General features: G+C 40.9%; 1 protein-coding gene across 2 annotated transcripts in view; it reads left to right on the top strand.

The window, feature by feature from the left end:
- The first annotated feature begins 579 nt into the window (after positions 1-579).
- vps54 (VPS54 subunit of GARP complex) overlaps positions 580-18503 on the top strand; it is a 28928-nt gene continuing 11004 nt past the window's right edge. For both annotated transcript variants that reach the window (XM_084560353.1, XM_084560352.1), the window contains exons 1-4: positions 580-694; positions 10163-10343; positions 12202-12443; positions 16050-16134. In XM_084560353.1, coding sequence (XP_084416479.1) covers positions 599-694; positions 10163-10343; positions 12202-12443; positions 16050-16134 — 604 coding nt within the window. In that variant the 5' untranslated portion in view covers positions 580-598. The remainder of the gene's footprint in view (positions 695-10162; positions 10344-12201; positions 12444-16049; positions 16135-18503) is intronic.

Below are 18503 nucleotides of genomic sequence, written 5' to 3'. Positions count from 1 at the left end.
ACAGACCTTCATTTAAAATAAATAACCTCAGACTTCAGACGTCAGAAGATGTTTATCACAAACATATTAAAGTTACTGTAGAATAGTTATAAATTATATTCCATCCGTATTATTATCCTTCCTATGTGTGTATATTAACTTCTGTTTCTTATATATTCTTGCTTATACTATTGTATTATTGATTTTATTTTATTTTTATTAAAAGTTAAATATTTTTAACTATTTTACATCGATTTTTATTTTTACTAGTGTTTTTCATGTCTGAGCTACTGTGATCAAGCAGTTTCTCTTGTGGATCAATAAAGTCAGTCCTAGTCCGAGTCCGAGTCCTAGTCCGAGTCCAGCAAAGTAAAAATATTACAGGTCAGCAGGGCCGCCTGAGGCCGGAGGGGCCGCCTGAGGCCGGAGGAGCCGCCTGAGGCCGGAGGAGCCGCCCGTGGCCGGCAGAGCCGCCCGTGGCCGGCAGGGGGCAGCGTGGAGCAGCGTGGAGCTTTGTGGTCTGTAACTACAAACAACGCAGAAGAAGCGGCCGGTCCGTCTCTGCCACTGGTCCCTGCTCCTCTGTTGCTCCTCCCCTAGCAGCGGTGCATGATGGGGGATGTACCGGTGTTACCTGCTGCCGTGTCTGTGTGTCTTGTTGTTTTCCTGTGATGATGAAGAGGAGAAGCTCCGGCTGCTGTGCTTCACACATCAGGTACAGACGCAGCTGAGGCCTCGCGGCCACTGAACGTAGCCTCGTCTGTGAGGTAGCTAATGTGGCTAACATGCTAACTGTAGCCAGTCTACGTTCGTCTGTGAGGTAGCTAATGTGGCTAACATGCTAACTGTAGCCAGTCTACGTTCGTCTGTGAGGTAGCTAATGTGGCTAACATGCTAACTGTGGCCAGTCTACGTTCGTCTGTGAGGTAGCTAATGTGGCTAACATGCTAACTGTAGCCAGTCTACGTTCGTCTGTGAGGTAGCTAATGTGGCTAACATGCTAACTGTAGCCAGTCTACGTGTAACCGTCGCTGACAGTGTTAGCTTTAGCATTAGCTTATCGGCACAGGCCGCGGTTGTTCTGCTCCGTATCAGCCCTGTGACACCGAGAAGCCAGTCCTCTGGTGTTATTGTACATCCGGTCAGTGTTGACTCGACTGTTAACTCCTCAGCTGTCACGCTGACAAGTCAAGTCAATGAATGCATCGTAGCTAAGCTAATGCTAAAGCTAGCTGGCTAGCTTATGACATAGTGCCTGTCCGGATGGGAGACAGGGTTAGGGTTAGGGGGTTCCAAACCTACTACAAACACAGAGTGTTCAGGTCTTATGGGGTGAAATACATTTAGTTATTAGTTCTTACAATAATAATAATTATTAAACGAGCCGTTAATTGTTTACAGTAAGGTCTTGTCTGAGTCATGTCAGAGTTTAAATGATTTATTTGTGGTGCTGACCTCGAACAATGTTCATGTCAACATAATGGTTGGAACACTATATTATAGTCTAATCATCCTGACTAACAGACATCCACATGTAAATGTAGATGTCTGTTAGTCAGGATGATTAGACTATAATATAATATAGTGTCTATAGAGATAAATGCTTAATATAATATAGTGTCTGTAGAGATAAATGTTTAATATAATATAGTGTCTGTAGAGATAAATGCTTAATATAATATAGTGTCTGTAGAGATAAATGCTTAATATAATATAGTGTCTGTAGAGATAAATGTTTAATATAATATAGTGTCTATAGAGATAAATGTTTAATATAATATAGTGTCTGTAGAGATAAATGTTTAATATAATATAGTGTCTGTAGAGATAAATGTTTAATATAATATAGTGTCTATAGAGATAAATGTTTAATATAATATAGTGTCTATAGAGATAAATGTTTAATATAATATAGTGTCTATAGAGATAAATGTTTAATATAATATAGTGTCTGTAGAGATAAATGTTTAATATAATATAGTGTCTGTAGAGATAAGTGTTTAATATAATATAGTGTCTGTAGAGATAAATGTTTAATATAATATAGTGTCTGTAGAGATAAATGCTTAATATAATATAGTGTCTGTAGAGATAAATGTTTAATATAATATAGTGTCTGTAGAGATAAATGTTTAATATAATATAGTGTCTGTAGAGATAAATGCTTAATATAATATAGTGTCTGTAGAGATAAATGTTTAATATAATATAGTGTCTGTAGAGATAAATGTTTAATATAATATAGTGTCTGTAGAGATAAATGTTTAATATAATATAGTGTCTGTAGAGATAAGTGTTTAATATAATATAGTGTCTGTAGAGATAAATGTTTAATATAATATAGTGTCTGTAGAGATAAATGTTTAATATAATATAGTGTCTGTAGAGATAAATGTTTAATATAATATAGTGTCTGTAGAGATAAATGTTTAATATAATATAGTGTCTGTAGAGATAAGTGTTTAATATAATATAGTGTCTGTAGAGATAAATGTTTAATATAATATAGTGTCTGTAGAGATAAATGCTTAATATAATATAGTGTCTGTAGAGATAAATGTTTAATATAATATAGTGTCTAGAGATAAATGCTTAATATAATATAGTGTCTGTAGAGATAAATGTTTAATATAATATAGTGTCTAGAGATAAATGCTTAATATAATATAGTGTCTGTAGAGATAAATGTTTAATATAATATAGTGTCTGTAGAGATAAATGCTTAATATAATATAGTGTCTGTAGAGATAAATGTTTAATATAATATAGTGTCTGTAGAGATAAATGTTTAATATAATATAGTGTCTGTAGAGATAAATGTTTAATATAATATAGTGTCTGTAGAGATAAGTGTTTAATATAATATAGTGTCTGTAGAGATAAATGTTTAATATAATATAGTGTCTGTAGAGATAAATGTTTAATATAATATAGTGTCTGTAGAGATAAATGTTTAATATAATATAGTGTCTGTAGAGATAAATGTTTAATATAATATAGTGTCTGTAGAGATAAGTGTTTAATATAATATAGTGTCTGTAGAGATAAATGTTTAATATAATATAGTGTCTGTAGAGATAAATGCTTAATATAATATAGTGTCTGTAGAGATAAATGTTTAATATAATATAGTGTCTAGAGATAAATGCTTAATATAATATAGTGTCTGTAGAGATAAATGTTTAATATAATATAGTGTCTAGAGATAAATGCTTAATATAATATAGTGTCTGTAGAGATAAATGTTTAATATAATATAGTGTCTGTAGAGATAAATGTTTAATATAATATAGTGTCTGTAGAGATAAATGTTTAATATAATATAGTGTCTGTAGAGATAAATGTTTAATATAATATAGTGTCTGTAGAGATAAGTGTTTAATATAATATAGTGTCTGTAGAGATAAATGTTTAATATAATATAGTGTCTGTAGAGATAAATGCTTAATATAATATAGTGTCTGTAGAGATAAATGTTTAATATAATATAGTGTCTAGAGATAAATGCTTAATATAATATAGTGTCTGTAGAGATAAATGTTTAATATAATATAGTGTCTAGAGATAAATGCTTAATATAATATAGTGTCTGTAGAGATAAATGTTTAATATAATATAGTGTCTAGAGATAAATGCTTAATATAATATAGTGTCTGTAGAGATAAATGTTTAATATAATATAGTGTCTGTAGAGATAAATGCTTAATATAATATAGTGTCTGTAGAGATAAATGTTTAATATAATATAGTGTCTGTAGAGATAAATGTTTAATATAATATAGTGTCTATAGAGATAAATGTTTAATATAATATAGTGTCTATAGAGATAAATGTTTAATATAATATAGTGTCTATAGAGATAAATGTTTAATATAATATAGTGTCTATAGAGATAAATGTTTAATATAATATAGTGTCTGTAGAGATAAATGTTTAATATAATATAGTGTCTGTAGAGATAAATGTTTAATATAATATAGTGTCTGTGAGATAAATGTTTAATATAATATAGTGTCTGTAGAGATAAATGTTTAATATAATATAGTGTCTGTAGAGATAAATGCTTAATATAATATAGTGTCTGTAGAGATAAATGTTTAATATAATATAGTGTCTGTAGAGATAAATGTTTAATATAATATAGTGTCTGTAGAGATAAATGTTTAATATAATATAGTGTCTGTAGAGATAAATGTTTAATATAATATAGTGTCTGTAGAGATAAATGTTTAATATAATATAGTGTCTGTAGAGATAAATGTTTAATATAATATAGTGTCTGTAGAGATAAATGTTTAATATAATATAGTGTCTGTAGAGATAAATGCTTAATATAATATAGTGTCTGTAGAGATAAATGCTTAATATAATATAGTGTCTGTAGAGATAAATGCTTAATATAATATAGTGTCTGTAGAGATAAATGTTTAATATAATATAGTGTCTGTAGAGATAAATGTTTAATATAATATAGTGTCTGTAGAGATAAATGTTTAATATAATATAGTGTCTGTAGAGATAAATTCTTAATATAATATAGTGTCTGTAGAGATAAATGCTTAATATAATATAGTGTCTGTAGAGATAAATGTTTAATATAATATAGTGTCTGTAGAGATAAATGTTTAATATAATATAGTGTCTGTAGAGATAAATGCTTAATATAATATAGTGTCTGTAGAGATAAATGCTTAATATAATATAGTGTCTGTAGAGATAAATGTTTAATATAATATAGTGTCTGTAGAGATAAATGTTTAATATAATATAGTGTCTGTAGAGATAAATGTTTAATATAATATAGTGTCTGTAGAGATAAATGTTTAATATAATATAGTGTCTGTAGAGATAAATGCTTAATATAATATAGTGTCTGTAGAGATAAATGCTTAATATAATATAGTGTCTGTAGAGATAAATGCTTAATATAATATAGTGTCTGTAGAGATAAATGTTTAATATAATATAGTGTCTGTAGAGATAAATGTTTAATATAATATAGTGTCTGTAGAGATAAATGTTTAATATAATATAGTGTCTGTAGAGATAAATGTTTAATATAATATAGTGTCTGTAGAGATAAATGTTTAATATAATATAGTGTCTGTAGAGATAAATGTTTAATATAATATAGTGTCTGTAGAGATAAATGTTTAATATAATATAGTGTCTGTAGAGATAAATGTTTAATATAATATAGTGTCTGTAGAGATAAATGTTTAATATAATATAGTGTCTGTAGAGATAAATGTTTAATATAATATAGTGTCTGTAGAGATAAATGTTTAATATAATATAGTGTCTGTAGAGATAAATGTTTAATATAATATAGTGTCTGTAGAGATAAATGCTTAATATAATATAGTGTCTGTAGAGATAAATGTTTAATATAATATAGTGTCTGTAGAGATAAATGCTTAATATAATATAGTGTCTGTAGAGATAAATGTTTAATATAATATAGTGTCTGTAGAGATAAATTCTTAATATAATATAGTGTCTGTAGAGATAAATTCTTAATATAATATAGTGTCTGTAGAGATAAATGTTTAATATAATATAGTGTCTGTAGAGATAAATGTTTAATATAATATAGTGTCTGTAGAGATAAATGTTTAATATAATATAGTGTCTGTAGAGATAAATGTTTAATATAATATAGTGTCTGTAGAGATAAATGTTTAATATAATATAGTGTCTGTAGAGATAAATGTTTAATATAATATAGTGTCTATAGAGATAAATGTTTAATATAATATAGTGTCTGTAGAGATAAATGTTTAATATAATATAGTGTCTATAGAGATAAATGTTTAATATAATATAGTGTCTATAGAGATAAATGTTTAATATAATATAGTGTCTATAGAGATAAATGTTTAATATAATATAGTGTCTATAGAGATAAATGTTTAATATAATATAGTGTCTATAGAGATAAATGTTTAATATAATATAGTGTCTGTAGAGATAAATGTTTAATATAATATAGTGTCTGTAGAGATAAATGTTTAATATAATATAGTGTCTGTAGAGATAAATGTTTAATATAATATAGTGTCTGTAGAGATAAATGTTTAATATAATATAGTGTCTGTAGAGATAAATGTTTAATATAATATAGTGTCTGTAGAGATAAATGTTTAATATAATATAGTGTCTGTAGAGATAAATGTTTAATATAATATAGTGTCTATAGAGATAAATGTTTAATATAATATAGTGTCTATAGAGATAAATGTTTAATATAATATAGTGTCTATAGAGATAAATGTTTAATATAATATAGTGTCTGTAGAGATAAATGTTTAATATAATATAGTGTCTGTAGAGATAAATGTTTAATATAATATAGTGTCTGTAGAGATAAATGTTTAATATAATATAGTGTCTGTAGAGATAAATGCTTGATTCACACGGGCTCATTGTTACATCACTAAACCTTAAGTCTAAGTAAGGGGGGCTTTCTAATTTCCAGCTTCATCGACGCTTATGAGTTTATGTTTAGTTTATGAATTCAGATGATGACTTCTCAGTAGATGTGTGTTAGGGTTGACCAGATGTGCACATCTGCACAGTCAGGCTCATGGAAGCTCTGACCTGGAGGTCTGCAGGAGTCGGTTAGTGAGCTTATGTTCTTCAGCTGAAGTCATACAGGATGTAATGGATGTGGACGGGACGGGACGGGACGGGACGGGATGGGACGGGACGGGATGGGATGGGACGGGATGGGGATCAGTGTTCATGGGTTCGTAGTGTATTCTGTGATTGTACATTTAGACTCAGAGACATTTATAACGGAGACACTGTCAGGCCGAAGGCTGGCGTTGGCGTTTGTAACGGAGACGCCGTCGGGCCGAGGGCTGGCGTTGGCGTTTGTAACAGAGACGCCGTCGGGCCGAAGGCGTTTGTAACGGAGACGCCGTCGGGCCGAAGGCTGGCGTTGGCGTTTGTAACGGAGACGCCGTCGGGCCGAAGGCTGGCGTTGGCGTTTGTGACGGAGACGCCGTCGGGCCTAAGGCTGGCGTTGGCGTTTATGACGGAGACGCCGTCGGGCCTAAGGCTGGCGTTGGCGTTTGTAACGGAGACGCCGTCGGGCCGAAGGCTGGCGTTGGCGTTTGTCACGGAGACGCCGTCGGGCCGAAGGCTGGCGTTGGCGTCTGTGACGGAGACGCCGTCGGGCCGAAGGCTGGCGTTGGCGTCTGTGACGGAGACGCCGTCGGGCCGAAGGCTGGCGTTGGCGTCTGTGACGGAGACGCCGTCGGGCCGAAGGCTGGCGTTGACGTCTGTGACGGAGACGCCGTCGGGCCGAAGGCTGGCGTTGGCGTCTGTGACGGAGAAGCCGTCGGGCCGAAGGCTGGCGTTGGCGTCTGTGACGGAGACGCCGTCGGGCCGAAGGCTGGCGTTGGCGTCTGTGACGGAGACGCCGTCGGGCCGAAGGCTGGCGTTGGCGTCTGTGACGGAGACGCCGTCGGGCCGAAGGCTGGCGTTGGCGTCTGTGACGGAGACGCCGTCGGGCCGAAGGCTGGCGTTGGCGTCTGTGACGGAGACGCCGTCGGGCCGAAGGCTGGCGTTGGCGTCTGTGACGGAGACGCCGTCGGGCCGAAGGCTGGCGTTGGCGTCTGTGACGGAGACGCCGTCGGGCCGAAGGCTGGCGTTGGCGTTTGTAACAGAGACACTGGTTGTGTTGAAAGGTTTAAATCTCTGTAATCTTAGTGGCCTGGCGTACCAGTCTGGTCAGTCACCATATGGATTCATTACGGCGTGTTTCAGCCGACGCGTAGAAGAACTACCTCTGCATCAACGGGACAGTCCTGCAACCAGTCAGATGACATGTTTGATGATGTCCATCACTGAAGCCCATTTCTCACGGGACTAGTTTTACCTGAGATCTCTGGGAACGTGTGAAAATGTCAGAGGTCACCTGTGAATCAACAGTGTTCATAAAGTCACACGGCTAATGGCCGACCCCCTTTCTCCTCACAGAGAGGTCCTGTGATAAAACTAATCACTAGCTCTGGATTCTGGGGGGTCATTTCTGAATCACATGACGTCCCCAGGTAGAACTAATCATGTGTAAGAGCATTTCTCCAGAGACCAGTAAACAACACAGACGAGATACAAAGACGTTTCTCTGTGTTTAGAATATTAAATGACCTGTCATGTGTTTTACATGCAGAAATATAATAATTCATATAATGACTGAAGATCCACCATCTCTTCCTGCCATTGTTGCCCTAAGCCTCCAGAGAGGTCTCAGTAGATGGAGGAAGAAGGAAGCCCAGCTGGTCCTCTACTCAGGGTCAGACCGGATCCAACACCTCCACTCAGATAGTGAGACAGACCTCTACTCAGGGTCAGACCTCTACTCAGGGTCAGACCGGATCCAACACCTCCACTCAGATAGTGAGACAGACCTCTACTCAGGGTCAGACCAGATCTAACACCTCCACTCAGATAGTGAGACAGACCTCTACTCAGGGTCAGACCGGATCCAACACCTCCACTCAGATAGCGAGACAGACCTCTACTCAGGGTCAGACCGGATCTAACACCTCCACTCAGATAGCGAGACAGACCTCTACTCAGGGTCAGACCGGATCCAACACCTCCACTCAGATAGTGAGACAGACCTCTACTCAGGGTCAGACCGGATCCAACACCTCCACTCAGATAGTGAGACAGACCTCTACTCAGGGTCAGACCGGATCCAACACCTCCACTCAGATAGTGAGACAGACCTCTACTCAGGGTCAGACCGGATCTAACACCTCCACTCAGATAGCGAGACAGACCTCTACTCAGGGTCAGACCGGATCCAACACCTCCACTCAGATAGTGAGACAGACCTCTACTCAGGGTCAGACCGGATCCAACACCTCCACTCAGATAGTGAGACAGACCTCTACTCAGGGTCAGACCGGATCCAACACCTCCACTCAGATAGTGAGACAGACCTCTACTCAGGGTCAGACCGGATCCAACACCTCCACTCAGATAGTGAGACAGACCTCTACTCAGGGTCAGACCAGATCCAACACCTCCACTCAGATAGTGAGACAGACCTCTACTCAGGGTCAGACCGGATCCAACACCTCCACTCAGATAGTGAGACAGACCTCTACTCAGGGTCAGACCGGATCCAACACCTCCACTCAGATAGTGAGACAGACCTCTACTCAGGGTCAGACCAGATCCAACACCTCCACTCAGATAGTGAGACAGACCTCTACTCAGGGTCAGACCGGATCCAACACCTCCACTCAGATAGTGAGACAGACCTCTACTCAGGGTCAGACCGGATCTAACACCTCCACTCAGATAGCGAGACAGACCTCTACTCAGGGTCAGACCGGATCCAACACCTCCACTCAGATAGTGAGACAGACCTCTACTCAGGGTCAGACCGGATCCAACACCTCCACTCAGATAGTGAGACAGACCTCTACTCAGGGTCAGACCGGATCCAACACCTCCACTCAGATAGTGAGACAGACCTCTACTCAGGGTCAGACCTCTACTCAGGGTCAGACCAGATCTAACACCTCCACAGCTTCATATCCTCTGAAGCTGAACAGATGTGAACCGTATGTCAGACGTGTCGCTGCGTAGAGATTTGTGGCGTCTCTCAGTTCCTGCTTTTGGTTTTATGGCTCATCTATTTAACAGCTGATAAACTGAATTGATTTGATTCATTGAGAGATATTTCAGCTGTTTGTTTACTTCACATCTTGCACATAGCTTTGTGTTTGTCCAGCTCTTCTCCTTCGTCATACTTTATAAACTGATACCAGTTGTTTTAAATGAAGAGCGATATTTCTTTGTGTTTTAAACCCAGCTCTGATCAGAGTTGGAACAATAATGAATCTGTTGTAAATAAGAGATTTATTTTCTGTCTTGCTGTGATGTAGAATAAAATGAGTGGATGTCGATAATGCATCTGGTTTTAACTTATATTATTCTTAATGCTGAACCAGTTCTAAACATATAATCTGTGCATCAAGCCCTGATACCTCTTCTTCCTCCTCTGTGCCATAAACCACTAAAGTTATCCACAGTCCCACTGGGCTGCGCTGCACAGAGCACAGGAAAGCATTGGTATTTGTTAGTGGTACAGACTTTAGCTTTGCCATCGGCCTGTCTTCCTCCAGCTAATACCAGCTCTCTTTGGGTTTGTTTCCAGCTAGCCTCCTGGGAGGCGAGTCCCAATGCCATGGCCTCCAGTCACAGCTCCTCCCCAGTGCCTCGTCCCGGCAGTAGAGGCCGAGATGGGATCTACCATAAGGAGCTGGAGCGGAATCCCTCCTCCCCTCGCTGCCGGCCCATCCGCTCCCTGCCTGACGTCTGCCCCAAGGAGCCCACCGGTGGGAAAAACTCCTGACTCCACTATATCAGCTTGTGTAGAAACTTGAAGTGTTTTCCTCAATTAGATGTTTAGTCTGTAAAAATATCAGAAAGTTCAAGCTGAGTTCTTTGTTCTAAACCCAGCAGTCTGAAACACAAAGACTCTAATAACCTTATAACCCTTTCACCAATAAATGCCTAATCATTGATTTGAACTGACTGAAAGATGATCAGAAAGGTTTTCACTCCAGCAGCTCAATGACTGTAATAGGGTTAGGGTTAGGGTTAGGGTGTAATGGTCCTTCACTTACACACCGTGAGTTTAGAAACAGTGGAAAGGTTACATGGACACCTGCATAACACTGAAGAAAAACCTGCTTCCTTCCTGCTCTTATCTGAATTCATCCTTCATTGGTAATTGCTGTGTACTAGTTGTGACACTCCTCAGTGTACCTGGAGCTAGCGCCTAGTCCCACCTAACAGAGGAGCTAGCGCCTAGTCCCACCTAACAGAGGAGCTAGCGCCTAGTCCCACCTAACAGAGGAGCTAGCGCCTAGTCCCACCTAACAGAGGTGAAACACTCCCCAGTGTACCTGGAGCTAGCGCCTAGTCCCACCTAACAGAGGAGCTAGCGCCTAGTCCCACCTAACAGAGGAGCTAGCGCCTAGTCCCACCTAACAGAGGTGAAACACTCCCCAGTGTACCTGGAGCTAGCGCCTAGTCCCACCTAACAGAGGAGCTAGCGCCTAGTCCCACCTAACAGAGGAGCTAGCGCCTAGTCCCACCTAACAGAGGTGAAACACTCCCCAGTGTACCTGGAGCTAGCGCCTAGTCCCACCTAACAGAGGAGCTAGCGCCTAGTCCCACCTAACAGAGGAGCTAGCGCCTAGTCCCAGCTAACAGAGGTGAAACACTCCTCGGTGTACCCGGAGCTAGCGCCTAGTCCCACCTAACAGAGGAGCTAGCACCTAGTCCCACCTAACAGAGGTGAAACACTCCTCAGTGTACCCGGAGCTAGCGCCTAGTCCCACCTAACAGAGGAGCTAGCGCCTAGTCCCACCTAACAGAGGTGAAACACTCCTCGGTGTACCCGGAGCTAGCGCCTAGTCCCACCTAACAGAGGAGCTAGCACCTAGTCCCACCTAACAGAGGTGAAACACTCCTCAGTGTACCCGGAGCTAGCGCCTAGTCCCACCTAACAGAGGAGCTAGGGCCTAGTCCCACCTAACAGAGGTGAAACACTCCTCAGTGTACCCGGAGCTAGCGCCTAGTCCCACCTAACAGAGGAGCTAGCGCCTAGTCCCACCTAACAGAGGTGAAACACTCCTCAGTGTACCCGGAGCTAGCGCCTAGTCCCACCTAACAGAGGTGAAACACTCCTCGGTGTACCCGGAGCTAGCGCCTAGTCCCACCTAACAGAGGTGAAACACTCCTCAGTGTACCCGGAGCTAGCGCCTAGTCCCACCTAACAGAGGTGAAACACTCCTCAGTGTACCCGGAGCTAGCGCCTAGTCCCACCTAACAGAGGTGAAACACTCCTCGGTGTACCCGGAGCTAGCGCCTAGTCCCACCTAACAGAGGTGAAACACTCCTCGGTGTACCCGGAGCTAGCGCCTAGTCCCACCTAACAGAGGTGAAACACTCCTCGGTGTACCCGGAGCTAGCGCCTAGTCCCACCTAACAGAGGTGAAACACTCCCCAGTGTACCCGGAGCTAGCGCCTAGTCCCACCTAACAGAGGTGAAACACTCCCCAGTGTACCCGGAGCTAGCGCCTAGTCCCACCTAACAGAGGTGAAACCTGTAAACTAAAGCAGAACCCTTCTCTAAAGGAAACTAGTCCATTATTTTCCTCGCTCTGTCTTTCCGGGGTCCTGCAGGTGAGGGGCGGGGCCTGTGCAACGGCCCGTCTGTGGTGGCAGAGCACGACCGATGGACAGTGTATAGCTCGAAGGTAAACCTCCCCGCCGCGCTGAACGACCCACGCCTTGCCAAACGGGAGTCTGACTTCTTCACCAAAACATGGGGGCTGGACTTTGCAGAGACAGAGGTGATGCCCTCCTTCTACCTCCCCAACATCTCCAGGGAACACTTCGGCCCTTACCTGCAGGAGATGGCTCAGGTAACGACTGATTGGTGGAGGATTGATTCACCTCTGACTATGCTGATTAAATCTTTCTGCTATTAAAGGAAAGGTGTGTGCTTGTTGTGGGCGTGTCAGGAATCCTGTTGGGGCAGTTTAGGCTCCAACAGCTCAGTGTCAAACCGACTGTAGGAAAAAGACATAAACATACTCAAAGATTCACCATTACCAGGATATGCTTTGATTAGTTGATGTTACAGGTGAGTTAATGCAGCTCCAGTGCATCATGGGTAGTCATACTGTCCTGAAGCATGACTGTACAGTGGCCACTGAACTAGATATCATCCTTACGGTGTGGTCCGAGTAAAAGCAGTTAAAAGCATTTAGTAAAGTCTGTTAATACAATGCTCCCAGGATCATATGTGTTGGTTGATCATATCAGCTGCTTAGAAGGTGTGTCCAACTATCTCTAGAAACGTTTTGCAGCGTCCCTGTTCAGTTTCATTCAGTTGTCTTTATTTGGCATAAACAACAATAGTCTCCAGATACTTTCCAGAACCCGTCCTGAGTCTTGTGGGTTCACAGAGTTTGAATTTTGAACAGATTCCTCTTCCTTTTTTTTTTCTTGCAGTTTTGATTCTTATTCATGAACATTTAGCCAAAAACATATTTAAAAAAGTAAGTCAGACTGAATTTAGAAGCATGCATGTCATGTGTCTGGGTTGTGATATGACTGTCAACACAAAGGAAATGTCAGTGAAGTGGTTAGAGTTCAGAGTCCAGCCAGTATCTCTGCTGACATGTAGGAAGCTGAAAGAGTCACCAGACGGCCATAACTGACTTCCTCTTAGGGTCAGATCACTGGCACGTGAATATTTCTCTTTAAAGACAGACTAGAAAAATGTGAACCTCCTGTCAACACACATTAGAAGCGTCACATTTACTTTAAGAGGAACATATAGAACAAATAGAAACGGTGCAGACCAGAGCCAGGGAGAATTGCATCTCTAAATATTTAACCAGACCTGGATGACGGAGAACCTTCACAGACATTTAAATATATAGCTTTAACATATTCAGTCTGTCCAAACCTAAACCTATTCTTAGCAGTATCGTGCTTTTTATTCCTTATTTATGTTTTTATTACTGGTTCAGTTCATGGACTGAAGCTGTAAAAGCAAATAAAACTTCTGAACTTTGCTTTAGAAAAAACTCCAGATGGACTGAGTGTGGTTTCAGATGCAGACTGAGGTATAACATTATTTATTTATTCTGGGGCACTTTCTGTTCCTGGAAGAATTGTCAGCTTTTCAGAAATACCACTGTCTACATGTTATTGCAGCGCTGTTTTCATTTCCTGCTGTAGGTTTCAGAATGATGAATAAGCTAATGTGTGAGAGAGGAGAACAGCTGTTGCTTCCTCATTCTCATCAACACCGTTGCCTTTAGAAGATGTTTCACTCTCAGGCCTCAAATATCATCAACCGTTTTTTATTCAGGGAGAAATTGACTGAGCATCAAGCTCTTTTACAGCAATGCCCTGAGTTACAAAAACATACAACAACAATAATCAAAATAACAAAACAAGAACAATAAAAGATAAAAAGGGCAAAATAATAATAATAATAATGGTATAAGTATAAAGTAATAAAATAATTAAAAATGAAATAATAATAATTATAATAAACAGAAAGAAAAGAAGAATAGATTCACCACTGGACCCCCTGCTGGGGACTTGCGCTTCACAGCTGTCTGGCATCCTGCACTTCATCTTCAACCTGAGTCTGAAGCTGGAAAGGATACCGGTGCTATGGAAAACATCCTGCGTAGTGCCGGTGCCCAAGAAGCCCATCCCATCTGGCCTCAACAACTTCAGACCGGTTGTACTGACGTCACATGTCATGAAGGTCCTGGAGAGACTCGTCCTGGCTCAGCTGAGACCCCTGGTGACCCCTGTCTTGGACCCTCTTCAGTTTGCGTATCAGCCTCATGTTGGTGTGGATGATGCTGTCATCTACCTGCTCACTCTCACCTGGATGGTGGGAAGGGCTCTGTGAGGATCATGTTCTTTGATTCCTCCAGTGCTTTTAACACCATTCAGCCCTTTCTGATGAGTGAGAAGCTGCTCAGGATGGGTGTCAGCTCCTCCATTGTCTCCTGGATTACTGATTACTTGTCTGACAGGCCCCAGTTTGTGCGGCTGGGGGGCTCCCTGTCTGATACTGTTGTCAGTAATGTGGGGGCACCACAGGGGACTGTCCTGTCTCCATTTCTGTTCACTCTTTACACCTCTGATCTCCAGTCCAGCTCTGGGTCCTGCCACCTGCAGAAGTTCTCTGATGACTCTGCAGTGGTTGGGTGTATTAGAGATGGACAGGAGGTGGAGGACAGGACACTGATCAGAGACTTTGTAGAGTGGTCCCAGGCAAAGCACCTACTCCTGAATGTGGACAAGACCAAGGAGCTGGTCATTGACTTCAGGAAGAAGAGGACAGCAGTGGAGCCCATCTCCATCCAGGGTCTGGAGGTGGAAGTAGTGGACCATTATAAGTACCTGGGAGTCCACATGAACAGCAGACTGGACTGGAGGGACAACAGTGATGCTGTGTACAAGAAAGGACTGAGTAGACTCTACTTCCTGAGGAAGCTTAGGTCTTTTAACGTGTGCAGCAAGTTGCTGGAGATGTTCTACCAGTCTGTTGTTGCGAGTGCCCTGTACTTTGCTGTGGTTTGTTGGGGGAGCAGCACCAGCAAAAAGGACATAAGTAGGATCGACAAATTGATCCGAAAGGCTGGTCATATGATTGGCAGTAAGTTGGAGACGTTTGTCTCAGTGAGGGACAGGAGGACACTGGACAAACTGCTCTCCATCATGGACAATCCGTCACATCCACTACACCAGACAATAGAGGGGCAGCGGAGCTCATTCTCCAACAGGCTGATCCAGCTCCGCTCCCACACTGAACGCTACAGGACTACTTTCATACCATTCTCTGTCCAGTTGTACAACAACTCACCTTTCTGTGACAGATAACTCCATGTTATTAATGTTAATGGATACTACTGCACCTTACACCTTACCCTGTATATATAATTTATATTTATATTCTTCCATTTCTTGTACATTTGTTCATATTCTAATATGATAATTTGTACATTTTGGCTTATACTATTTCTTTTTTATGTTACTAGATCTTATTCTACTTATTTTTTATTTCTATTTTATTTAACTTAATCTTTTCTTTTTATCTGAGGTTCTTAAGAGTGTGTTTTTTATGACAACTAAGCTACTGTAACCAAGCAATTTCCCTTGTGGATCAATAAAGTTTATCTAAGTCTAAGTCTAATATGTATGTATAAATACATACATATATAAATATGTATGTATAAATAATAATAATAACAATAATAATAATAATAACAATAATAATATAAAAGGTCTAAATATTAGTCAAAACAAGAACATTGTACAACAGCCATATCATCAATCATACCCTTGAATTGGTCTAGAGACACAAACCTCAAATACAGAACTCAGATACAGAAAAGCAGTTAGTTGTCGTCTGTGTAAGGGCCATGCCTCGTGTTGCTGTGACTTTGTTTTGACTACAGCAATCTTCTTGTCTTTTCATGATTTTATTTTAGAGGGAGCGCATCCATGAACGCTGCAAGACAATCTGTCCCAACAAAGACGACGTGGACGCTGTCTCCAGTATCACGACCAACCACGGTATAAATTATTAACCACTTGCTGCTGCGGGACCTTCCTGCATCCTCATTAGCACATTAAATGACCAGTGAAAACACTCACATATACACTATACTGCCATAAGTATTGGTTGATCTGCCTTTACACACATATGAACTAAGTGACGTCTCATTGTTAATCCATAGGGTTTAATATGACGTGGGTCCACCCTTTACAGCTAGAACAGCTTCAACTCTTCTGGGAAGGCTTTCCACAAGGTTTAGGAGTGTCTTTATATTTCTGACCATTCTTCTAGAAGCTCATTAGTGAGGTCAGACACTGATGTTGGACTAGAAGGTCTGGCTCTCAGTCTTCACTCTAATTCATCCTAAAGGTGTTCTATCAGGTTGAGGTCAGGACTCTGTGCAGGCCAGTCTAGTTCTTCCTCACCAGACTCTCTCCTCCATGTCTTTATGGACCTTGCTTTGTGCTCTGGTGCTCAGTCATGTTGGAACAGGACGGGTCCGTCCCCAAACTGTTCCCACAAAGTTGGGAGCATGGACTTGTCCAGAATCTCTTGGTCTGCTGAAGCATTCAGAGTTCCTTTCACTGGAACTAAGGGGCCAAGCCCAGCTCCTGAAGAACACCCCCACACCATAACCCCCCCCTCCACCAAACTTCACACTTGGCTCAATGCAGTCAGACAAGTACCGTTGTCATGGCAACCACCAAACCCAGATTCATCCATCAGATTTCCAGATGGAGAAGAGTGATTCATCCCTCCAGAGTCTCCAGTGCTCCAGAGTCTCCACTGCTCCAGAGTCTCCAGTGCTCCAGAGTCTCCACTGCTCCAGAGTCTCCACTGCTCCAGAGTCTCCTCTGCTCCAGAGTCTCCACTGCCCCAGAGTCTCCAGTGCTCTAGAGTCTCCAGTGCTCCAGAGTCTCCACTGCTCCAGAGTATCCACTGCCCCAGAGTATCCACTGCCCCAGAGTATCCACTGCTCCAGAGTCTCCAGTGCTCCAGAGTCTCCAGTGCTCCAGAGTCTCCACTGCTCCAGAGTCTCCAGTGCTCCAGAGTCTCCAGTGCTCTAGAGTCCAGTGGTGGCTGCTTTACACCACTGCATCCAACGCTTTGCATTGTACTTGGTGATGTATGACTTGGATGCAGCTGCTCGGCCATGGAGCTCTCTACTGTTCTTGAGCTAATCTGAAGGACACATGAAGTTGAAGAAGTGGAGGTCTGTAGTGGCTCCAAACTTCCACTCTGTTCTAATCCCACTGACAGTTGACTGTGGAGTCTTTAGTAATGACTGGACTTGTTGCTCAGGTGTCGTCCTATCACAGAACCACGCTCATTCTTTCACTAATGTTTGTAGAAGCAGTCTGAATGACTAGGTGCTTGATTTTATACACCTGTGGCCATGGAAGTGATTGGAACACCTGAATTCAATTATCTGGATGAGTGAGTGAATACTGTTGGCAATATAGTGTAGATGGTTGGTTATATAGACATACAGAGCAGCTTATTGTATTTGTTCCCCTCAAACGTTTCTACATTTCTGCATAAAAATGATTTAAAACATCATCGGATACGTCAAAGTAGACAAAGACTAAAGAACCAGTCGAACACACAGAAATATCATACGTTTCTATTTGTTTAACTCAAGAAAATTCATCATGTGTTCATATGTGCTAACAGCTGATCAGTGGTCTACAGCAGCTTGGAGGGATTTTAGCCCATTCCTCAGAACAGAACCACTTCAGTTCTGAGATGTTGGTGGGTTTCCTCACATCAACTGCTTGCTTCAGGTCATTCCACAACATTTCTATTGGATTAAGGTCAGGACTTTGACTTGGCCGTTCCTAAACATTCATCTTGTTCTTCTTTAACCGTTCTTTTGTAGAACCACTTGTGTTCTTGGTTCTCGTTGTCTTGCTGCATGACCCAGTTTCTCTTCACATTCAGGTCATGGACAGATGTCCTGACATTTTCTTTTAGAGTTCACTGGTAGAATTCAGAATTCATTGGTCCATCAATGATGACAAGCCGTCCTGGTCCAGATGCAGCGGAACAGGCCCAAACCAGGACATTAGCACCCCCATGTTTGATGGAGGGATGAGGTTCTGATGTTTCATCTCATTTAAACCAAACTATTCTACTTTGGTCTCATCTGTCCACTAAACATTGTCCCAATAGTCTTCTGTCTTGTCCACATGATGTTTAGAAATGTTCTTCTTGGAGAGCAGTGTCTTTGTCCATGATACTTACATCAATGTAAATGGGGGTATCGTGACTCCAGGCGTCAGAAACTAGTGTCATTAAAATGTTTAGCTATGTTTTTTTTTATTCAGTTTTAAAGTACAGCCATGCAAACAGTAAAATAACCAAGTAATAATTAAGTGATGATGAG

Source organism: Chelon labrosus (assembly GCF_963514085.1).
Source record: "Chelon labrosus genome assembly, chromosome: 2".
NCBI classification, from domain to species: domain Eukaryota; kingdom Metazoa; phylum Chordata; class Actinopteri; order Mugiliformes; family Mugilidae; genus Chelon; species Chelon labrosus.
This window is presented reverse-complemented; position numbering and strand designations above follow the sequence as displayed.